This window comes from Protopterus annectens, chromosome 12.part0 (genome assembly GCF_019279795.1).
Source record: "Protopterus annectens isolate FY-2018-M chromosome 12.part0, PAN1.0, whole genome shotgun sequence".
In the NCBI taxonomy this organism is placed as follows: domain Eukaryota; kingdom Metazoa; phylum Chordata; order Ceratodontiformes; family Protopteridae; genus Protopterus; species Protopterus annectens.
Window position 1 is genome coordinate 90085759 of NC_056746.1, and position 25433 is coordinate 90111191.

A 25433-nucleotide genomic window follows, 5' to 3' on the forward strand; every position below is an offset into this window, starting at 1 on the left:
CACACCTGGGAGAGGCTGGCACAGACTATAAGGTAGTTTCACTGCCACCTGCCAATTCTTATCAGCTACTTTAAGGCCCTTACCAAGGGCTATTTAGGAGTGGCCTATACAGAGTCACCGAATAGTAAACAGACCAGCCACAATTACAGAGTTTAAATATAGTTAATGTTTGTTTGTGTCTTTCGGCTTTTCCCAGTTAGGGGTCGCCACTGTGGAACTCCGGTCTGCTAATGATTGGCAGTTGATTTTTATGTACCGGCTTGCCAAGCCTGACGCACAACCTTCAACGAAGGTACGCCCATTCACGCATGTCTCCACGCAGAAGATGCTCTAGCTGAGAATCGAACCAGACAGCGTCTTACTGTGAGCTACCGCAGCACCACTTAATAATAAATAATAAAAGAACAAGACAATATTTAATAAGTAATCAGTTACATCAGTGTTCAAAATCACAGGAAATATTTAAAACAACATTGCAGGGCAGTCTCAAATAAAAAAAAAAAAAAAAAATCTAAGCTACACTTTACAGTATTCCTACCTAAATCTAAAAGAGTTACTATGCCCTAAAAACTTACTTACATCAGGACAAGTGCAGAAACTGATGGGTGGATGTTGTTGTCAGGTCATAAGACAGATACAAAATGCACAATCTCTCTCTCAGAGAGTTCTTAAATTAATATCAAATATTACTGCTGGGTTAGTTTGGATGACATCACTTCTTGTCAGCTGACTTTAAGTTTCCAAGTTAAATCCCTATTGTCAGAAAGTAACAGAATTTAGCATCTCTGTGTGAAAAATGCATATCTGTCAGATGTTTGTAGATCCTGGAAATCATAAACCATTAAAACACTCCATCTCAAACCTAGTAATTACTTCTCCTTCAAGACAATACAAAAAACTTCCAGCTTTAGACATTGTGTCTGCTACTGCACTGTAACTGAGAGATAACATCTTCTGTTTATGGCCCAGTAATTATAAAAATAAAGAATTTAATTTCAACTATTTTCTCTGAGTTTTTTTCAAGTTAACCTCCTGTGTTCCAGTTTCCATTAAACATATGCATCCAAACAGTCACAATAGTGCAGGTGCATTCCTGTTCTATTCCAATAGGGTATGCTGTGGTTACATTTTAGCTCAGTACTTTACACACACTTCTGTATAAATCATGTTAACATTCACAAATGACATAGAATTGTTTACAAACTTTCTGATAGCTGGGCTGGCAGTCTGGCAGGGCATATAAAATATTGCATGATAACTACAGGAATCAGTCAGAGCAGGTTAGAAAAGATTGGGAAGAGAGAGACTGGATAGGTAATTCACAAAGAAACAATGCAGGATGTGTGTATGGTTCCCAAATGTGAAACAAAGTCTAGAAAGATTTAAGATATTGGCTTGGAATTCTTTGCATAGGTATTTTTATGTCCCTATCAGACTCCAAATAATTTTTCTTCAGGTATATTGCAAATGCCAGTGGTGTAATGGGGAAGAAAGGGGAAATGTGGAACATATTTTCTGGGAGTGTAATGACCTGGCAGACATTAAAAATTCCCTGCATATTACTCTATCAGAAATATTGGATGAGCAAATTGGTGTAACTAAGGACATTATTTTTTTGAGCTGTGATACACAGTCGGAATTGCCTAGACACAGTAAAGCCTTGCTGAGTTTAATTCTGGTGGCTGCCAAAAAAGCAGTTCCTGGAAAATGGGAATCAAAGTCTTAACCAACTGTACTAGAAGTAGTGAATATATTAACGGAGATAAACCAACTGGAAGTGGGATCATTAGAAAAGGGTAGGAGCAAATGACATTGAAAACATGGCAATTGTAAGATCAGTACATGCAGAATAATGTTTTGGATGAGTAATGAGGTTTAAGGGAAGACAGGATTTGAATGAGCTACATAATGTTTGACTGACAATGACTGGACAGATTATAAGTGATGCATAACGTTTATAACTGAAAATATGTCAGTATGGCTTGTTTCTATTTATATAAATGTATGATTGCCTATGTCATAAGTGATAATTTAATAAAGATGTTTCTTGCTTAAAAATATTTCAAATGGTTACCAGTAAAAGCACATGCTACTAGGGTCAAGGACTGTGTCTCAGTTTTCTGTAGTCAGAAACATATCGTGCAACCCATTGTAACCCCACACACACACACACACACACACACACACACACACACACATGCTCTGCCCTCTCAAAATTTTAGCTCAAGAATATGTATTTTCTATACTTAGAAAACCGCGGTGGTGGTGCTACAGTAGCGTTGTCGCCTCACAGTAAGACGCTGTCCGGTTCGATTCTCAGCTAGAGCGTCTTCTGCGTGGAGACATGCGTGAATGGGCATACCTTTGTTGAAGGTTGTGCATCAGGGCTGGCAACTCAGCATGTAAAAATCTACTGCCAATCATTAGCGGACTGGAGTTCCACTGTAGCAGCCCCTAACCGGGAAAGGCCGAAAGACACAACAATTTTCTATACTTAGAAAGTTGCTAGAATAACATGCTTTGCATTAGTAAGCATTTTTCTGAATGATACAAGGTGTGAAACTCAAATGCCTTCAATTTAGTGATTGCAGTCCGTAACAATGTGTCAGGAAACAGCACATTTTGTGAGACACAGAACAAAATACCTATTCTCTTCATTGTTCAGGAATTCCATACAAAGCCAAAAATAATGGGGGAGAAAGGGCCAAAAGCTGGGACAGTTTTTAAAAATGTCTCTAGTTCTCTTAAAAAGTAAATAGATCAAGATGCAGTTTTTGAAAAATAAGAAGTATAAAACTTTAATGTGTAGTATCACTGACTGCTCATCGTGTCAGGGCAGGGAAGCTGGGCATCCTATATATCCAAGAGACAAGATGGAAGGGCAGTGCAGCAAAGCCACTTGGCATGAGATCTAGACTCTACTACTCAAGAGGGGGACAGGCTAGAAATGGTGTGTGAGTTGTGGTGAGAGCAAGGCTTCAGAAGGCAGTCAGGGATATCATCAGAATTAATGACAGACTCATGGCAGTCAGACTCCAGTGTAATGATAGGGCAGTATTCATAATCTCAGCCTATGATAGGGCAGTATTCATAATCTCAGCCTATGATAGGGCAGTATTCATAATCTCAGCTTATGCTCCAAAGCAGGGTTGTGATACTGAGGAAAAGAGTGCATTCAGACAGTTGCAGGACCTACTAGACAAAGCAGGACAACATGAATTGGTGTAATAATGCGTGACTTGAATGCACATATCAGGACAGACAGAAAAGGATAAGAAGAGTGCCTGTGTCCACATGGGTGGGGTGACGGGAATAATGAAGGACAGGCCATTCTAGACAGCTGTCTGGCGAATGGCTTGATAGTAGCCAACACATGGTTCAGAAAGAGAGACAGACACAAGATCACATCAGAAGTAGCCAACATGCAACTCAGGTAGACTTCCTCCTGGTAAAGAAAGGGCAGTAGGGTAGAATCAATGATTGCAAAGTCATTCCCTGTGAAACAGTCAGCCCACAGCATAAACCACTGGTTGCCACAATCAGCTGATCCGCTGCATACAGGGGTCATAGAAGGATCTAAGGTCAAGTGAGTCCAGGCTGAATACCTGGAAGATGACTGGAGAGAAAGTACAACAATTCAAAGAATTACTCAAACCTCTAGCACCCCAAGAAGAGGAGGAAATAAATGGAGATGAAGAAGAATGGCAGCACCTGAAAACAGTATGTGTGAGGGGTACAGAACAGGTATGTGGCCAAGCCAGGTATGGAAATAAGGTACATAAGGAAAGCTGGTGGTGGAATGCAGAAGTCCGGGAAGACATCAAAAGAAAGGAGGAGTGCAGGTAAAGTGGGAGATAGAAAAGACTGACCAGGCTATGAAGGAATACAGGTTGGCTAACAAAGACGCTAAGTAATAGCAAAGAATAGGACATCAGAGGCACTGTACCAGCTTCTGGAAAGTGTCTCAGTAGGTGGTACAATGAAACTATATCAGGTTGCAAGGCAAAGACAGAAAGATAAAGAAGATAGTAACACACCCTTCATAAGGGATGCCAAAAACAACCTGCTCAACAGTCCACATGACATCAAAGGCAGATGGAAGGAGTACTTTCAGCAGCTTCTGAATGAAGAAAAACCCACAGAAGCTGTACTGCCCCAGACACAAGCCTACAATGAGAGAATAAGAATAGCCCACAACATAAGAAGTAAGAACAGCACTAAGGAAAATGAAGTCAGGGAAAGCAGCAGGCTCACGTGAGGTCACAGCAGATATGATAAAGATGCTGGGTGAGATAGGGGAGAAATGGCTGTTGTGGGTACTCACAGCAGTGTGTAGAGAAAGGCATATCCCAAATGACAGGACAAAAAGCAAACTCATGCCAGTGTAGAAGAACAAAGGGGACATCCATAACTGTGGACAGTACAGAGGTGTCAAACTCCTGTCACACTGCATGAAAGTTCTGGAGAGGGTGACTTATAAACAGATACACAGAGTAGTGGAATGTAAGATGGGAGGTGAGCGGCTTGGATTCAGATTAGGTTGCAGCACAACTGACCTGATGTTTGCAGTGAGACAGATAGTTGAAAAGAGGCTAGAGATGAGGAAAGAATCCAACTTGGCATTCCTAGACTTGGAGAAAGCATATGACACTGTCCCAAGAAAGCTGATTTTGGGCAGTAGTGCAGTGGTTCCAAGTCCTGGAAACATTGGTAGAATTAGTGCAGACTATGTAGAGGGACCAAGTGACTCAACTACAAACAATGTTTCACCTCATAGAAGGGTTTCCAGTGAGAGTGGGTGTGCACTACTGCTGTTCGTACTGGTGATGGATTACATTAGCAAACCGGTTGGAGGGAACAGATCAACAAAGTTACTGTATGCAGATGATATGGCATTACAGGCAGACTCTGAGCAAGAACTTCAGCAAAGGATAGAGGGATGGAATGCAAAACCGGAGGCACGTGGGATAAAACTAAGCTCAGTTAAGCCAGTGGTAATGGCAGCAAACTAGGGAAATCAGAAGAAGCTGAGAAGTGACATAGAAGGGAAGATGGTGGAACAGGTAAATAGCTTCAAGTATCTGGGAGGGGTGGTTGAGTAGAAGGCAAGTCAGAATGAAGAGGTCAAAGCAAGAATCAGAGGGGCTGCAGCCAACTGGCATAGAGTCTCATGTGTATTCTATGACAGAAGAATGCCAAAGAAGCTGAAAAGTAAGGTTTACAAGACAGTGGGGCAACGAGTACTACTGTATGGTACAGAAACCTGGGCAGTAAAGGCAGAGCAGAAGAGGAAGCTACAGGTGATGGAAATGAAGTGCCTGAGAAAGGTGGTAGGATGCACACTGTGGGACAGATGAAGAAATGAGGACATAAGAGCAGAAGCCAAAGTAGCTCCAATTGCAGAAAAGATCAAAGAGAACAAATTATGGTGGTTTGGACACGTGCAGAAAAGCAGAAGACAATCTGGTGAAGAAGATTTGGAACAAACAGGTAGAAGGTAAGAGGAAATGAGGACATCCAGCAGAGAGGTAGATGGATTGTGTGAAAGAACATCCGTGACAGTCAGGCAAGAGTGTTGAAGAAGGCAGGAGTATAGCAGTAAATCAAGAGAGATGGCAGCAGTTAACACAACACCCCAACCCCATGTAGAAAAATGGGAAAAAGGGGGCTGATGATGATGATGATATGTAGTATTATTCACTAACTAGAAGTTCTCTGTGACTTGCCAGAAAATCAAACATTTTAAAAGGGAAAATCAGCGATGCTCTGCAAAATTCTGTGCAGCTGAGAAGTATGGATCAGCTAATTATGTCACTGTTATTATCTCCTCTGTAGCTTGTCCCCTCTTCTAAGAATTATGTTCTGCTAATCCATCCACTTCTTATACAGACGACTGTTCAGAAAACAAAGCAGTAGCAGATGAACTTTTCCATACTGCATAGCTTTGAGTCTTGCAGTTATGTCTTAATGTTTTCTGGCTTTACTGGTGGTAGGATATAGAAAGGTACAACAAAGCGTTGATGAATTACAAAGAGTGCCCAAAGGATGAGCTAATCAAAGCAGCGATTAGGATCGCAACACCTCCACCTGTGTCTGTATCATCCCTTTCATTTTGCAATGTCTGAAAGAAGCTGCTGATCACATTTAAGCAAAACTGTGGCCTCAGAAATGTTTTTTAAATGCTTGTCAGGTTGTTGTATAACTATCTAAGCATCCTTGGCCTAGTTTAGCAATACTTCTTTAGTTAACGAGGGTATGTTTTATTTATTTATTTATGTTTATATGTATGTATATGTGTATGCATTTATTTGTGAGGGGAATAGGGGTTTGAGGGTGCTACGAAGTATTACTGGGCAGTATAGATGAATGAAATGGTTTTATTAATGGTAGCTTTCTTTTTATAGCAAACATTTCAGGAGCAGGACTTTTTTGTATAGCACCTCAAGTAAATAATCTTGGAAGAGTTACCTTTTTAAAGTTTTGAGGTCTAACATAATTATGTGTAACTAGTGAATTATGTGTAACTAGTGTTGTCTACATTGGTGAATATTTAACACTTTTGATGGTGCAAGATAATGTAGTACCATGTATGGTGAGAAGGTGTACAGTTGTGTCACACTAGTAACACTGTTTCTGCAGAGTTTGGGTGTTCAGTTTTCCATAGAAATAATGCATGATAGATCAGCTTATATGGACATTGAGTTGTCTTTGAAAATAAGTGTAAGGCTGTGCTGCTGTCCATACACCATTTAACTTTTGTAGCACAAAAGGGATTTTTTTTATTAGAGCAGTAATTTTGGAAGTTTCATGCAGCACTACACTTTAGACAGTAATAATGAAATAAATTATATGATGTAACATAGGTATTATTTTGCTATTATGGCAACATCCTCCTTAAAATATCAGTCTGTAACTCAAATAATATGGGGGTGTACAGGAATGCAAGTGGGTGGAATTACAGCCCAACATAAACCTTTTCCTACCTGAAAATAATTTGGTTTTGGTTTGGCATAATGGTTAAGGTGTTTACCTCACAGACACAAGCCACAGGATCTGTTTCTCAACTTTGAAAGGGAACGTGGCTGTTCTTAAAATGGCCTACAAGGGCATCAAACCCAGTACTTACCAATTACATATGTGTGGAAACTGACTGCTTCTACCATATTTAGTCAAATTGTGTTAAAGTCTTAAAGTCTTACTACTGTAAAAATGCTACAAATAGTTGTACTAACAACAACAGACTGATGACCAACACTGAAATAATCAGATGTAATACAGAGTACAATATCACACAGGTGTCCCACAATGGATCCTTTTTGGGAATTACATGTTATTGGTTGCAGACCTCAGGCATTAGTCCAGCTTTCCTGTTCTGATTTTATGCTGGTTTATAATGTTTTAAGTGGGTTCTTGTGGAAAATTTGAAGACCATATTTGCAATCTTCAGAAGTGCAGAACTGAAAGTTTGAGGGTTACAATACCTAGGAACATTTCCTCTCCTCTGAAGTTCAGCAGTCTTAGGGTGGTATTTGTATTACCACACTTCACAGATGCATTACAATGACTATTCAAATCATGCCATTACACCTGTATTTAAATGAACAAAAGTATGAAGGGGACATATTTTCAAAATTTTCAGCCCTGGAACAGAATACCCACTGTATTTTTGTACATCTTAACTGGCACAACTGACGAGAAGAGGGTGTAATTATGTGTGAAAAAATTCTTTATGTATGTAAAGTCACGAATGCTATTGTGAACTTTCCTTAGGAGAAGAAGTGGTAACTGACTGTACAGCCTGAAGTATTGAGGGCTGGGCATAGGCAAGCATAGGACTCCATACACAACTTGCTGAAGGTGTAGCATGCTTCAGTCTGCAGTTCAGTTGTGGCACACACATCGCACATTCACGATACAAGACATGTAACTTATGCACAGCTCCACAAATGTAGCTAAATAAATAAGAGCTGTTACACAAGTGTCACAGTGTAATTCACAAAGCTAAGCATGGTACTTACTCAGTAAGTGACAATGCAGTGAAGCAATTGCAGTATAACCCTGAATGTGTTTCATAACACGTGTTAATACAAACTTCAAACAAAGCCTGCAGGTATAACTTGCGCTGTGTCTCCACAGCACCATACAAATAAAGACAGCTAATACATTATGATTTTTTTCTTGATATAAAGAGAAATGAGTGATGTATGGTGATGACTATGCGCCAGTCAGCATGCTCCACAGCTAACACTGTATGCATCGAGTATTATACGTGTGGCTTACCACTGTTGTGTAGTGAATGTCCTGGCCCACAGGTGTGGACTACATGCTGCTTCTTCATCTGAGCAGCACTAAACCATGCATGAGCCTGCTAGCGGGGTTACCTTACTATTGTTATTAGCTGGTCATCTTCAGTATCATCATTACTGGGAGAAATGACAGAGGGACAGAGCGAGTTGCATTGTCACTATTGATTAGTGGCTGCGCTCATTTCACACCAGGTCAATGCACAAACACGTTGTGCAGAGTACAGCAGGTAATAGAAGGTCATAATGAAGGGCCACTCCAACTTGTCCAGGCAACAGCAACAGGCTTTGAAGAGGTGAAACACTCACTCAACAGCTGTCTGTTTTTGGAGCATGGAAGTCTTAAAACAGTCCTCAGCACCTCCCGCTGGGTTACAGACTGGTGTCAGCTAAGGTTTGAGTGTATCCTGTGTCACCTGGAAAACAAAACAGGGAAAGGACACATAATAAAAGACAGACAGGTGATTCCTCAGTACCTATGTCACTTTGTAGATACAGAGGTGATTATGGTCAGCGGTAGTGTAATAGTTTGCACTTCCCTGTGTCACTTTGTAGATACAGAGGTGATTATGGTCAGCAGTAGTGTAATAGTTTGCACTTCCCACATAGGTATAGAGAGGTGATTATGGTCATCAGTAGTGTAATAGTTTGCACTTCCCTGTGTCACTTTGTAGATACAGAGGTGATTGTGGTCAGCGGTAGTGTAATAGTTTGCACTTCCCTGTGTCACTTTGTAGATACAGAGGTGATTATGGTTAGCGGTAGTGTAATAGTTTGCACTTCCCTGTGTCACTTTGTAGATACAGAGGTGACTATGGTTAGCGGTAGTGTAATAGTTTGTACTTCCCTGTGTCACTTTGTAGATACAGAGGTGACTATGGTTAGCGGTAGTGTAATAGTTTGCACTTCCCTGTGTCACTTTGTAGATACAGAGGTGACTATGGTTAGCGGTAGTGTAATAGTTTGCACTTCCCTGTGTCACTTTGTAGATACAGAGGTGACTATGGTTAGCGGTAGTGTAATAGTTTGCACTTCCCTGTGTCACTTTGTAGATACAGAGGTGACTATGGTTAGCGGTAGTGTAATAGTTTGCACTTCCCTGTGTCACTTTGTAGATACAGAGGTGACTATGGTTAGCGGTAGTGTAATAGTTTGCACTTCCCTGTGTCACTATGTAGATACAGAGGTGATTGTGGTCAGCAGTAGTGTAATAGTTTGCACTTCCCATATAGGTATAGAGAGGTGATTATGGTCATCAGTAGTGTAATAGTTTGCACTTCCCTGTGTCACTATGTAGATACAGAGTTGATTGTGGTCAGCAGTAGTGTAATAGTTTGCACTTCCCTGTGTCACTTTGTAGATACAGAGGTGATTATGGTCAGCGGTAGTGTAATAGTTTGCATTTCCCTGTGTCACTTTATAGAGACAGAGGTGATTGTGGTCAGCAGTAGTGTAATAGTTTGCACTTCCCTGTGTCACTATGTAGATACAGAGGTGATTGTGGTCAGCAGTAGTGTAATAGTTTGCACTTCCCTGTGTCACTATGTAGATACAGAGGTGATTATGGTCAGCAGTAGTGTAATAGTTTGCACTTCCCTGTGTCACTATGTAGATACAGAGGTGATTGTGGTCAGCAGTAGTGTAATAGTTTGCACTTCCCATATAGGTATAGAGAGGTGATTATGGTCATCAGTAGTGTAATAGTTTGCACTTCCCTGTGTCACTATGTAGATACAGAGGTGATTGTGGTCAGCAGTAGTGTAATAGTTTGCACTTCCCATATAGGTATAGAGAGGTGATTATGGTCAGCAGTAGTGTAATAGTTTGCACTTCCCTGTGTCACTTTGTAGATACAGAGGTGACTATGGTTAGCGGTAGTGTAATAGTTTGCACTTCCCTGTGTCACTTTGTAGATACAGAGGTGACTATGGTTAGCGGTAGTGTAATAGTTTGCACTTCCCTGTGTCACTTTGTAGATACAGAGGTGATTATGGTCAGCAGTAGTGTAATAGTTTGCACTTCCCTGTGTCACTTTGTAGATACAGAGGTGACTATGGTTAGCGGTAGTGTAATAGTTTGCACTTCCCTGTGTCACTTTGTAGATACAGAGGTGACTATGGTTAGCGGTAGTGTAATAGTTTGCACTTCCCTGTGTCACTTTGTAGATACAGAGGTGATCATGGTCAGCAGTAGTGTAATAGTTTGCACTTCCCATATAGGTATAGAGAGGTGATTCCTCAGTACCTGTGTCACTTTGTAGATACAGAGGTGATTATGGTCAGCAGTAGTGTAATAGTTTGCACTTCCCTGTGTCACTTTGTAGATACAGAGGTGACTATGGTTAGCGGTAGTGTAATAGTTTGCACTTCCCTGTGTCACTATGTAGATACAGAGGTGATTGTGGTCAGCAGTAGTGTAATAGTTTGCACTTCCCTGTGTCACTTTGTAGATACAGAGGTGATTATGGTCAGCGGTAGTGTAATAGTTTGCATTTCCCTGTGTCACTTTATAGAGACAGAGGTGATTGTGGTCAGCAGTAGTGTAATAGTTTGCACTTCCCTGTGTCACTATGTAGATACAGAGGTGATTGTGGTCAGCAGTAGTGTAATAGTTTGCACTTCCCATATAGGGATAGAGAGGTGATTATGGTCATCAGTAGTGTAATAGTTTGCACTTCCCTGTGTCACTATGTAGATACAGAGGTGATTGTGGTCAGCAGTAGTGTAATAGTTTGCACTTCCCATATAGGTATAGAGAGGTGATTATGGTCATCAGTAGTGTAATAGTTTGCACTTCCCTGTGTCACTTTGTAGATACAGAGGTGATCATGGTCAGCAGTAGTGTAATAGTTTGCACTTCCCATATAGGTATAGAGAGGTGATTCCTCAGTACCTGTGTCACTTTGTAGATACAGAGGTGATTATGGTCAGCAGTAGTGTAATAGTTTGCACTTCCCTGTGTCACTTTGTAGATACAGAGGTGACTATGGTTAGCGGTAGTGTAATAGTTTGCACTTCCCTGTGTCACTTTGTAGATACAGAGGTGATTATGGTCAGCAGTAGTGTAATAGTTTGCACTTACCACATATGGTCGGGTTCCTATGAGTACAACGAAAACGCATTATGTCAAATGTGTTTTCGTCGACACGTAGAGTGAACAGGCAAAACAGCGAAGTGGCTGTTTAGCGAATTCCTTCCCTGGGAAAGAAGTCGCTTGACTGCTTCATTGTTTTGTCGTGATCTGAAGTGTAGTGTGGTCCCTTGTCCAGTATAGCTCCCGAGCGTGATTGTGCAACAATTACTGACCTTAGGGTTAGGGTGCGGGTTAAGGTAACTGCATATGTATGAAAGTGTTTACTGTTTTATATTTTGTGTTAGATGTATGGTTGAGTTACCTGTGTATGTGTTTTCAGCTGTTTAATTTTGTTTTGGGGGGGTAGAATTAGGGTTAAGGCAAGTGTGTCTGTGTTTGGAGTTGTTTATGTAAATGTGCGAGAGTTACTGACCTTAGGGTTAGGGTGCGGGTTAAGGTAAGTGCATATGGTTTAAAATGTTTACTGTTTTTTTTTTTGTTAGATGTATGGTTGGGTTATGTGCATATGTGTATTTAGTTGTTTACTGTTTTTTGGGGGGTATAATAATTAGGATTGTGTGTGTGTGTATGTGTTTGGAAGTGTGTAATAATTTTTTTTTTTGTGGGGGTTGGAACAGCGATTTCTTTCCCTAGGAAAGAAATCGCTGTTCTGTGGATTCGACATTTTCAGCTTTCGCTGAACATGTGTCGATGTAACATCATTCACTGTTTTTAGCATTCAATGTTGCAATATAGACCCATTATGGTCAGCAGAAGTGTAATAGTTTGCACTTCCCTGTGTCACTATGTAGATACAGAGGTGATTATGGTCAGCAGTAGTGTAATAGTTTGCACTTCCCACATAGGTATAGAGGTGATTCCTCAGTGCCTGTGTCGCTTTGTAGATACAGAGGTGATTATGGTCAGCGGTAGTGTAATAGTTTGCACTTCCCTGTGTCACTTTGTAGATACAGAGGTGACTATGGTTAGCGGTAGTGTAATAGTTTGCACTTCCCTGTGTCACTTTGTAGATACAGAGGTGACTATGGTTAGCGGTAGTGTAATAGTTTGCACTTCCCTGTGTCACTTTGTAGATACAGAGGTGATTATGGTCAGCAGTAGTGTAATAGTTTGCACTTCCCACATAGGTATAGAGAGGTGATTCCTCAGTACCTGTGTCACTTTGTAGATACAGAGGTGACTATGGTTAGCGGTAGTGTAATAGTTTGCACTTCCCTGTGTCACTTTGTAGATACAGAGGTGATTATGGTCAGCGGTAGTGTAATAGTTTGCACTTCCCTGTGTCACTTTGTAGATACAGAGGTGATTATGGTCAGCGGTAGTGTAATAGTTTGCACTTCCCACATAGGTATAGAGAGGTGATTATGGTCATCAGTAGTGTAATAGTTTGCACTTCCCTGTGTCACTATGTAGATACAGAGGTGATTGTGGTCAGCAGTAGTGTAATAGTTTGCACTTCCCTGTGTCACTTTGTAGATACAGAGGTGACTATGGTTAGCGGTAGTGTAATAGTTTGCACTTCCCTGTGTCACTTTGTAGATACAGAGGTGATTATGGTCAGCGGTAGTGTAATAGTTTGCACTTCCCTGTGTCACTTTGTAGATACAGAGGTGATTATGGTCATCAGTAGTGTAATAGTTTGCACTTCCCTGTGTCACTTTGTAGATACAGAGGTGATCATGGTCAGCAGTAGTGTAATAGTTTGCACTTCCCATATAGGTATAGAGAGGTGATTCCTCAGTACCTGTGTCACTTTGTAGATACAGAGGTGATTATAGTCAGCAGTAGTGTAATAGTTTGCACTTCCCTGTGTCACTTTGTAGATACAGAGGTGACTATGGTTAGCGGTAGTGTAATAGTTTGCACTTCCCTGTGTCACTTTGTAGATACAGAGGTGATTGTGGTCAGCAGTAGTGTAATAGTTTGCACTTCCCTGTGTCACTTTGTAGATACAGAGGTGATCATGGTCAGCAGTAGTGTAATGGTTTGCACTTCCACATATGTATAGAGAGGTGATTCCTCAGTACCTGTGTCACTTTGTAGATACAGAGGTGACTATGGTTAGCGGTAGTGTAATAGTTTGCACTTCCCTGTGTCACTTTGTAGATACAGAGGTGATTATGGTCAGCAGTAGTGTAATAGTTTGCACTTCCCACATAGGTATAGAGAGGTGATTCCTCAGTACCTGTGTCGCTTTGTAGATACAGAGGTGATTATGGTCATCAGTAGTATAATAGTTTGCACTTACCACATATGGTCGGGTTCCTATGAGTACAACAAAAACACATTATGTCAAATGTGTTTTCGTCGACACATGTAGAGCGAACAGGCAAAACAGCGAAGTGGCTGTTCAGCGAATTCTTTCCCTGGGAAAGAAGTTGCTTGACCACTTCATTGTTTTGTCGTGTTCTGAAGTGTAGTGTGGTCCCTTGTCCAGTATAGCTCCCGAGCATGATTGTGCAACAGTTACTGACCTTAGGGTTAGGGTGCGGGTTAAGGTAAGTGCATATGGTTTAAAATGTTTACTGTTTTTTTTTCATTAAATGTATGGTTGGGTTATGTGCATATGTGTATTTAGTTGTTTACTGGTTTTTGGGGGGGTATAATTAGGATTGGGTGTGTGTTTATGTGTTTGGAAGTGTGTAATGTTTTTTTTTTTTTTTTTTGCGGGGGTTGGAACAGCGATTTCTTTCCCTAGGAAAGAAATTCCTGTTCTGTGGATTCGACATTTTCAGCTTTCGCTGAAAATTTGCCAGTGTAACATCATTCGCTGTTTTTAGCGTTCGATGTTGCAATATAGACCCATTATGGTCAGCAGTAGTGTGATAGTTTGCACTTCCCTGTGTCACTTTGTAGATACAGAGGTGATTGTGGTCAGCAGTAGTGTAATACTTTGCACTTCCCACATAGGTATAGAGAGGTGATTATGGTCAGCAGTAGTGTAATAGTTTGCACTTCCCTGTGTCACTATGTAGATACAGAGGTGATTATGGTCATCAGTAGTGTAATAGTTTGCACTTCCCTGTGTCACTTTGTAGATACAGAGGTGATTGTGGTCAGCAGTAGTGTAATAGTTTGCACTTCCCTGTGTCACTTTGTAGATACAGAGGTGACTATGGTTAGCGGTAGTGTAATAGTTTGCACTTCCCTGTGTCACTTTGTAGATACAGAGGTGATTGTGGTCAGCAGTAGTATAATAGTTTGCACTTCCCACATAGGTATAGCGAGATGATTATGGTCAGCAGTAGTGTTTGCACTTCCCTGTGTCACTTTGTAGATACAGAGGTGATTATGGTCAGCAGTAGTGTAATAGTTTGCACTTCCCACATAGGTATAGAGAGGTGATTCCTCAGTACCTGTGTCACTATGTAGATACAGAGGTGATTGTGGTCAGCAGTAGTGTAATAGTTTGCACTTCCCTGTGTCACTTTGTAGATACAGAGGTGACTATGGTTAGCGGTAGTGTAATAGTTTGCACTTCCCTGTGTCACTTTGTAGATACAGAGGTGATTATGGTCAGCGGTAGTGTAATAGTTTGCACTTCCCTGTGTCACTTTGTAGATACAGAGGTGACTATGGTTAGCGGTAGTGTAATAGTTTGCACTTCCCTGTGTCACTTTGTAGATACAGAGGTGACTATGGTTAGCGGTAGTGTAATAGTTTGCACTTCCCTGTGTCACTTTGTAGATACAGAGGTGACTATGGTTAGCGGTAGTGTAATAGTTTGCACTTCCCTGTGTCACTTTGTAGATACAGAGGTGATTGTGGTCAGCAGTAGTGTAATAGTTTGCACTTCCCTGTGTCACTTTGTAGATACAGAGGTGATTGTGGTCAGCAGTAGTGTAATAGTTTGCACTTCCCTGTGTCACTTTGTAGATACAGAGGTGACTATGGTTAGCGGTAGTGTAATAGTTTGCACTTCCCTGTGTCACTTTGTAGATACAGAGGTGACTATGGTTAGCGGTAGTGTAATAGTTTGCACTTCCCTGTGTCACTTTGTAGATACAGAGGTGATTATGGTCAGCAGTAGTGTAATGGTTTGCACTTCCACATATGTATAGAGAGGTGATTCCTCAGTACCTGTGTCACTTTGTAGATACAGAGGTGACTATGGTTAGCGGTAGTGTAATAGTTTGCACTTCCCTGTGTCACTTTGTAGATACAGAGGTGACTATGGTTAGCGGTAGTGTAATAGTTTGCACTTCCCTGTGTCACTTTGTAGATACAGAGGTGATTATGGTCAGCAGTAGTGTAATGGTTTGCACTTCCACATATGTATAGAGAGGTGATTCCTCAGTACCTGTGTCACTTTGTAGATACAGAGGTGACTATGGTTAGCGGTAGTGTAATAGTTTGCACTTCCCTGTGTCATTTTGTAGATACAGAGGTGATTGTGGTTAGCAGTAGTGTAATAGTTTGCACTTCCCTGTGTCACTTTGTAGATACAGAGGTGATCATGGTCAGCAGTAGTGTAATAGTTTGCACTTCCCATATAGGTATAGAGAGGTGATTCCTCAGTACCTGTGTCACTTTGTAGATACAGAGGTGATTGTGGTCAGCAGTAGTGTAATAGTTTGCACTTCCCTGTGTCAGTTTGTAGATACAGAGGTGATTATGGTCAGCAGTAGTGTAATAGTTTGCACTTCCCACATAGGTGACTATGAGGAATCCTACCTTGCAGAAAATGTTATACAGTGAGATTGTCTGCCCAATATGACAATCATGGGCACTGCTGGGATGCTGGACCAACATGATGTAATCTCATTCATAACAAATTACTTGGCAGTTGATGGAATGATGGACCTTCCTTTGAGTGCTGATTCCCCCATAGTCCTGATGAAGCCCAGTAGCAACATGGATGCACTCTGTTGCACCAGACACCTGAAAATGGTGCCATTCTGAATAGGGCACACATGCTACTGAACTTGTCCTGAGGTGACACTAGGAGATAGATGTAGTGTTCGATATGTGGCAAGACTATGTCAAAGAATTGCTAAAGTGTCTTCAAGACAGAAGTCTGTGAGATACCCAATATGTCCATTGTTTGCCTCTGGTAGGTCCTCCTAGCAAGTATACCATGGGCTATGCATACGTCGGTTTCCACAGACATAGAGAGGCTATGCATTCTCCCACTCCCCATGTGTGGGCCAAACAAGCTCACCAATGTCCATATAATATCCTTGTCCACCTCTTCAAGATTTTCTGCTCAATAAAGTTCTGATGGAGTAGTCTTTGCCTATTTTGTTCTTCTTCTCAGCAGTTGGAGCACTTGGTTTTGGTATGAACTAAACAAGCACCACAGAATGGAAGACAGCTAAGCTGCAGCAAATGCAACCATCTGTGCTGATCGCAAAGTGAATAAAAAGTATGCATCTTTGTTTTTCATAACTCTCATGCACATGGAACATGCGCATCAGAAAGCGACAATGAATTGCTTAAAGGTGGGAAGAACTTCTCATTTCCATAAGATAGTCACAGATTTTTCACAAATTATTCATTTACATTTCAATAAGTGTTAGGACTCACAATTCTGCTATTTTAAGTATTTACATTTGTAGAGTACATTCAAAGTTTCTGGCCATATGTAATGCAGTTGTTTATGTATGTAAAATGTAGGAAGAAAACTGGTGTGATAGACTAGTACCATATAAGAAAAGAAAGCTTAAACAACATGCCCTCCATGGAACTACTCAAAGCCCTGTCACTATACACAGTAACCTACAGAAAGCATATAAGGCATGCTCTGACCCATTACTGGTGGATTTACTGCACATCAGCAAGTCAAATAGCATCAGAATTACTCAGTCTAGGGATCTAAACCTCTCTTGCAACATTAACAGAATGATTTGGAGAGATGTGTACCTCTCACATAGGATATTTCTGCTCCCGTACAGAGTCCTTCACGGTCCATATTCAAGCGCAAATTAGATCTGTTGATGGAAACCATGGGATGGGTAAGGACAATCTATTACCAAATTGAATAGGTTATTTCAAGTATAAAAAGGGAAAGTGGATAGGCTTAAAATGCCCCACAAGGGCAGTTAGCCTAACACTTACCTATGAACTTATGAGCCTATAAAGGTACAGCAGGCAAACAGTAACAAGTTATGATTCCTCTTTATACAATTTACAAGTCAGACTTTCTCATTATAAGTATGAATACTCTAAAGATAATCTAGTCCATATATATATTGGCATTCATCAGACCTATCATTGAGCACGATGCCCCCTTTAGTATGTACCTAACCAGGCATATCCAACAATTGGAATGCCCACAGAGCTTCCTCACTAAAACAATACAGGGCATAAGTAACATGTCCTGTACAGACTACCTCAAGGCTCTATCCCTGTATTTTGTCTTCTAAAGGCTTTTGAGGGGAGAGCTATGCCTGGCATACAAGGCATTGTCAGGCCCCACTCTGCTGGAGCTCCTGCATATCCACAAAACAAACGGCATCAGAGTTACCCATTCTAAAGACTTAAACCTTGCCTGTGACATAAATAGGACCTGCTGGAGAGACAGATATATATCCTAGAGACTACCTCTTCTCTGGAACAGGCCCTCCATCCATATGAAGCAGAGTTACTCGCTAATCCAATTCAGGTGTAATTTGGACAGTTGGATGGGGAACAGGAAATTCATCTCTGGTTTGGTACCTATGTCTCTGATGGACACAGGCAGCCTATAAATGGTTAATCTCCCAGACCCTGCTTGTAAATGTTTCACCTCCCAAGCCCATGCTAGGCTTAAAAAGGCCCTTGTGGTTGTTAGCGTAGTAAACACCTATGAAACTATTTACTAGGCCCTTGTGGTTGTTAACCTAGTAAACACCTATGAAGCTATTTGTTCCTATAATATTTACAGCCTTAGTTTTATGTAGTGCATTGTGGACATTGAGGTCACACACATACTTTCTCTGCTTAAGTCACCTAAATCTAGGAAGACAGATGCTTAAATATCCTGGTACCTTTCAAATTACTTGTAATGTTTTGGCCTTATTTTGTCATTGACATTATAGAGGGTAGGATTATTTATACTGTGGCCTCTCAAATAGTAATTTTTCTTTCTAAAGTAGCTGATGTGATAGCCCAGTGCCTGTTTTGTTCTTATTTGAGAAGGCAGACTAAGTGAAGAAAACAAGAGACTTAAATCTCCCCCAAGATGCAATTGTCTAGATAAGCTCAAAGGACACAGAATACAATGAATGATGAAGATGATGAATAGAGATTATCAGAGGGGCATGATTATCCTGAACAAATGGAAGACAATGTGGAGAGAGGATGAGGAAGGGATAGCTACAGAGATATTGGCTGCAGCAATTATATGGATTTGATGCACCTGAAGCACAATTTCTTTATTTTCTCACGTTAATAGGATTATAGAATCATAGGAGATTACTAGGCTAAAGGCTGTGGAGCCTTTTTAAGGCTAGCCATTCATGCCCCATTTTTTCAAATTATCAGTGCCCAAGGGCTAGAGTGGCTTTGGTATATGACTGTCCCTTAAGGCATTTACAAACTGCCCCCATCCATAAGGGTCATAGGTGAGAAATCAGGGGGAATTTGCAATTTCCCATCCATTGGTCCAAACTGCATTTAGGGAAGAGCTCTGTTTCACATAGATGGGGATATTTGTTCCAGATAGCAGGTAATCTCTGAAACACATACCTGCCCCTTTAACATGTTTTGTTTATGTCACAGACAAGGTTTCAATCTTAAGAGCAGGTAATTCTAGTGCTGTTTCTTTTGCAAATGTGTAGCAGCTCCATCAGGGCTGGATCGGCGAATGCCCTGTAGGTTAGGCATAGATCGCCCCTCAGTAGTCTGTAAGAGATTAAATACAGCTATGAGATGGTCCACATGAGATGTATTATTTAGACCCTGTATTCTTTTAGAGAAGAATTTCTATGGCCACTCCAGCTGTTACACATTCCTGGTCAGGCACATGCTGGAGGACACATTGTACTTGATTATTGCTCTAATGAGAGCTGAGTACAGTGGAATACTGATCTCCTTAAATTGGGATATCATGCCCTTGCACCATGTACAAGGATTTTCTCACTACCATGGACACATGGTGATCAAAGTTCAGATTACTGTCAACGTGAGTTCCCAAGTCGCTTACCACTGAGTCTTCTCTTTGATGAGTGCTATCGCGGTTGTAATTTGTAGGGTGGTATCTTCCACAATCTATAATTATGTATTTTTGCATTGTGTTTTAGGCTATGGTTCTGGCACCAGTTATTTGTCTGTGTCAGACCCTCCTCAAGGATATCTACATCCTTTTGTGGTTCATTCATTGCACTTAGCTTGTAGTCACCAGTGAATTTGGTCAGCCAAAAGCCCTCTACATTTGTCTTGACTTCAGAGAAGTATATTCCCAACAAGAGAGATCCCAGTACTGAACACTGTGATTCCCCCACCCTAACTTTGTGTGTCCTATTTGGCTACCCATTGGATGACATAGGGATTTATGCCTACATTTGTAAGTTTGTCTATAATACCCAAGTCAGTCGTTGTGTTAAATGCTTTTGCCAGGCCAAATCAGGCAGTATGTACCTTTTTGCCCTCACCAATGGCTCTAGTGGCCATTTCAAAGAAGCCCACCAATTTTAGTAGGTATGACCTGCCTCTGACAAAACCAAACTGGGAGGGGTCCATTGTTTGAAGATTTCCTATGCCTTTGTTTATTAGGTTCACAATAATTCTTTCCATGGCCTTGGATATCAAGTTAGTCAAACTTATGGGTGTGTAGTTCCCTGGGTCTATTGATGGCCTGTCTTTGTGTGGATGGATGACTGTTGCAGTCCTCCATTCCCCAAGAACAAAGCCTGTTGGAGGCTGTGGTTTAGTACAGATTCTTATAGGCCTCAGTTATTTAGGATGTATCCTGGGTATTATCAGGACCCACTGATGCAGTGTTTTTGGCTATGGACAGTATTGTGAGGACCTATTCTTGATTGATAGTTGGGGGAGAGATAGTAGAGGGTGTTTCCTGGGGATGATAGTGGGGTGAAAGTGGAGCAAAATTTATAAACCAGCAGATTTGCTATATCCCCTGGTTTGATATAGGAAATTCCAGTTACTATTACTTCTGCACAATGTTAGGTGCTCCTTTTAAGGCTGTGTACACAACTGAAAAATGCCTTATGGTTATCCTTAGCCTGGGGGGCTATTTTGGCTCAAAGTTGGCCTTTAGTGGACTTTAATTAGTCTTCTGCATTGCTAGTTGAGACTGATGGAGTTTTTTTTTCTTTTGGGCATAGCCGTTCCTATTTTTGGGTAGGATTTTCTTTCTTGTGTTGGATGACCTATTTATACTGGGAGTCTGCCAAGGGGGCATGATGGACCCTTTAGTAAGCTCCAGTATAAACAGGTTGTTCAATATATTTGTGTAAGCAAACTCATTCCAAACTTTGTCTCTTTGCAGACTGGGATTAACATTTATGACATTTATGCATACAGGTAGGGATTAAAAGCTATCACACTGATTATGTATTATTGTTTGTTTTAGACTAAATTAGCTTTTAGGGTAGCGTGTTGGTGCAGTGGTTAGCATTGTCGCCTCACAGCAAGTGGTTCTCTGGTTCGATCCTCGGCTGGGGTGCCTTCTGTGCAGAGTCTGCATGTCCTCCCTGTGGACGCGTGGGTTTCCTCCGGGTGCTCCAGTTTCCTCCCACATCACAAAGACATGATGTAGGTGGATTGGATACTCTAAATTGTCCCTAGGCGTGAGTGCATGCGTGTGTGTGCCTTCCATGGAAGGTTGGGCGTTGGGCTGGCAACTCGGCACTGTAAAAACTTCACTGCCAGTCATGAGAGGACAGGTTATCCACTGTGGCGACCCCTAACCGGGAAAATCCGAAAGAAGAAGAAGATTAGACTAAATTACCTTTAATTTAAACTGCAGATGTTTTTGTTTTATTTTTGAAGATTGTAAAATTAGTGTTCTTAAAATCTTTTGTAATAATTTGGAGCTTTTCTCCCTGGGCCTCCACTGAAAATGGGCTTCTGCCCAATTGGACTTTCCCAGTAATCAAACACCAATAAATAAATAAATACAATGATCTAAGCAGTATGTTGTGATTTTGTACTACATTGTTGTTATTTAAATTTCACTTAAAAATTAATCACACAAGTACTGCAAACTTTCTTAAATGAAACGTCAAGACTTACATATTTTATATCTCAACACAGACCATATCAGTTTGTGAGAAATGTTCAAGTTGTACACCTTCACTGTACTGTTTCTTTATTTGCTTATGTTTAGCAAACTCTGAGAAATCGCAACTACAGTATTATGTCGACAACAGCAGAACCCCCTGCACAAGACTCCATTGTACGACGGTGCAAAGAGGACGCACCACATCGGAGGTGATTAATATTGCTTCATAGGTTGAGTACGGTGTGCATTATTATCTCACATGTGATATATTTTGATACATAGTCCTTATCCCTTGCTAAAGCATAATTGTGTATCTTGCTTGTATTACTGTGTTCAGTTCTGATTAATAAAATGGAAATAAGCTTTCCTTTGTTACACAGGATAAAAGGAAGGGGATTGACCTTTTCTTTGCGAATATTTTAGAATACAGAAGAAGTAATAAATTTGCTCACCATATCTTATGACCTGCATGGAGGCCTTCTACAGTGGCTGACTGTTGTTTAGCCTTCTACTCTTCATGACCTGCATAGTCTAATGTTCAGGCATGATATCATGACATAACACAACAGGCGCAATCTCTGTGCTAGTCTAATGTTCAGGCATGATATCATGACATAAAACAACAGGCGCAATCTCTGTGCTAGTCTAATGTTCAGGCATGATATCATGACATAACACAACAGGCGCAATCTCTGTGCTAGTCTAATGTTCAGGCATGATATCATGACATAACACAACAGGCGCAATCTCTGTGCTAGTCTAATGTTCAGGCATGAGACATAACACAACAGGCGCAATCTCTGTGCTAGTCTAATGTTCAGGCATGAGACATAACACAACAGGCGCAATCTCTGTGCATCTCATTTCAATCCCTGCCATCAAGACAAAGTACAATCTTTAGGACAGGAAAACAGACACACATACGAGGACGCACGCATGAGTGCGCACACACACACGCGGACACAAGAATACAAGGAAATCTCAACTGAGTGAAGCAAACAGTTGAATGTTTTGTCAAAAACTCATTATACCGTAGTTAACCATTCCTCAGATACACTACTAAACTAAAACCATACCTGTATATAAGTCAAACATGTCAGCCCGTTTAACATATGAAAATGACAGGTAGTACACCTCAGAAACACTGTTTTCAATAAAAGTCTCTTCATAGGTTCATAGTTACTTACTAGTCTATTGCTCTGTGAGGAGCTTAAGAAGCTTGGCCTTACATTTTCTTTACAGTTTTTCACCCTTATAATTTGCATATGAATAACCCACAGGAGGGCAGAACAAGGAAATGTTGAGGCATTTACATGCTGCCCCTATTTGTGAATGACACAGGTGTTAAACTGGGCATAAATTTGCAGTTCCCCATCCATTCATGTAAGTTGCATTTGAATAGAGTAAGAGAAGTACTTTGATTTATGCTGAGTGGAAGATGGTTCCACTGAAGAGGTAATGTGTGTGATACATACCTATCCCTGAAACATGTACTATTTCTTTTGCAAATCAGATTGAGATCCCTTGGGCAAGTGTTCATAGTACGACTGGACTTGCAAATGTGTAATATGTCTGACAGGACAGGATCTTTTGAGGCTCTATACATGAGGCAGATGTTACCTCTTAGTAGCCTGGATGATACCGAGTAAGGCTTTGAGTTAGTCTACATATGCTTTGTAATATGAGCCTTTGATTTATTTTTTTCATTGAAAAGGCATTGTGGCCACTCTGGATGCAACAAAAGTTTCCTTCGGCACATGCAGAATCATGCAGAGTATAGTGGAATGATTGATTACATCCCTGTACCTGGACACTATACCTTTAAATGCAGGCTGTGTAAGGAAAAAGGGCTTCCTTACAATAGAGGGTAAAATATGATTAAAGGACAGTTCATTTTTTACAGAGGTACCCAGATCCTTCACTGTGTGATCAGCATTCAGAGGTGTGCTGTCAATGTGTTAGTTACAAGGAAAGTTATGCTTGTTGAAGGATACACTAATACGTTTCTTGGTATTTAGTTTTAGTCTGTAGTTTTTGACACCATTTATTTGTTTGGAAAAGCCCTCTAGGAAGATTTTGGTGTCCTCTGGGGAGTTTTTGATGATACCAAGTTTACAGTCTACAAACTTTGACAGTGATAAACCATTAACATTGGCTTTCATCTTTGAGAAATAAATGCCAAAGAAGAGTGACCCAAGGACTGAACCCACAGCTACACCATTTGTGGAAGTTCTTTTGGAGGACGTAGAGCCACCCACCATAATTTTTTGGGATCTATTTGTGATCCAATTTCCTATCCAATGAGGTACATATGGATTTACATTTAGTTGGAAGATGTTATCTACGTTACCGGAGTGTGGGATGGTGCCAAATGTCTTTGTTAGGTTTAGTTACGTGATGTGTACTAATTTGCTCTCATTCATTGCTTCAGTAACCTTCTCAGAGAAGTCAATCACATGCTGAACATGTGAGTTTCCTACAGTAAAATTTTCATAAGCTCACTTAAAACACTGCTAAATAGCATTCATGTTTAACATCTTCAAATAGTACAAATAAAAACATAAAATAATGAAATTTATGAAGACCATTATATGCAAGGGCAAGCTTTTCCTACAAACAGATGTTTACCCTAGCACCTCTGCATGCTAATCAATAATTTGCAGTTAATGTACAGATAAGGAGAAAATGAAAACTGCTTCCCAGCGATTAAACAATTAACTTTGTATGATGGCAGGTCCTCGTCCCAGTAGAATCCATGGCGGGAACTTCTTCCTAGCACAGTCTATTTATTCTCAGGCGAAGTTCCTGACAGATCAGTAAAAAAGCAATGATTTTAGTGTTTCTGTTTCACAAAGCTGGTATGACCTCCTACTGACAGTAATTATTCAAGCTACACTCCTCATTCGTGCACTCTGTTTCACTTTAATGCCTTAGCTGAAATCCCCAGTAAACCTACAGTCTTTGTAATGGGAATCACCATCAATAAACTGGCATACTTGCATTGTCATTGTGGCTGGAATGTCCAACAATTCCTGGAAATTACTAATGCTAATTCCCTTGTACAAATAGTTAACTGCCCCACAAGAAGCCCTAATACCCTTAATCTTTTTTGCAAAATATGGCCACTTATTGTATTTTTTCCTTTTCAACTGGTGGTAGTTTACCCTGTAGATATCTGTGTTTGGGGATTTCCGCTGGGATCCTACTTGAGTGGATTGCATTGCTAAAGCCCCTGCCTCTGTCTCTGACTTCTACTCCGACTTAAATAGCTGTATTGAAAAGGCAGCCTCTATCTGCATCAAATATTAGGAGAAATTAAAAAACTTTATAGTAGAATAACCATACAAATATATTTTAAAGCAAGAGAAATAAATTACTTAATGCTTATAAGAAGTCTTATTCTACTTACTGTAAAAGCACAATTTAGCAAACTTGTTATGCACTTAAGGGCACCATTAGGAAGCTTAGCAATAAATATGAATTTAAAATAGCCACCAAAACCAAAAATACTACAAATCTTTCTTTAAATATGTGAGAAAGTTAAAATCTCATGCCAAACAATGTTTGGAGCTTGTCCACAATAATGCTGCCCATTGTGAGCCTACAGTAATAGTTAATATCTTAACAAATTTACTCCACCCACATATATAACTGTTCTAAACATTCCACAGAAAACATCCTCTCAGCCTTCTCAAAAACAAAGAACACCTCCTCCATAGGCTGGATAGCAAACTAAGTTGCCTGATTATCACTGCTAAATATGGCCTATTTGAACATTGTCTTAAGTCCTTTTATTAAGGCCTGTATACTGATTACATTCCTGAAGCCTGAAAAAACAGCCCTTGTAATGCAGGATCTGTTGAAAGGGTTTC

The 25433-nt window shown here is 40.5% G+C and overlaps 1 protein-coding gene across 2 annotated transcripts in view; it reads left to right on the forward strand.

The window, feature by feature from the left end:
- CARD11 (caspase recruitment domain family member 11) overlaps window positions 1-25433 on the forward strand; it is a 2459919-nt gene that overhangs the window by 1675588 nt on the left and 758898 nt on the right. For both annotated transcript variants that reach the window (XM_044089102.1, XM_044089103.1), the window contains one exon: window positions 21667-21770. In XM_044089102.1, the coding sequence (XP_043945037.1) occupies window positions 21667-21770 (104 nt within the window). The remainder of the gene's footprint in view (window positions 1-21666; window positions 21771-25433) is intronic.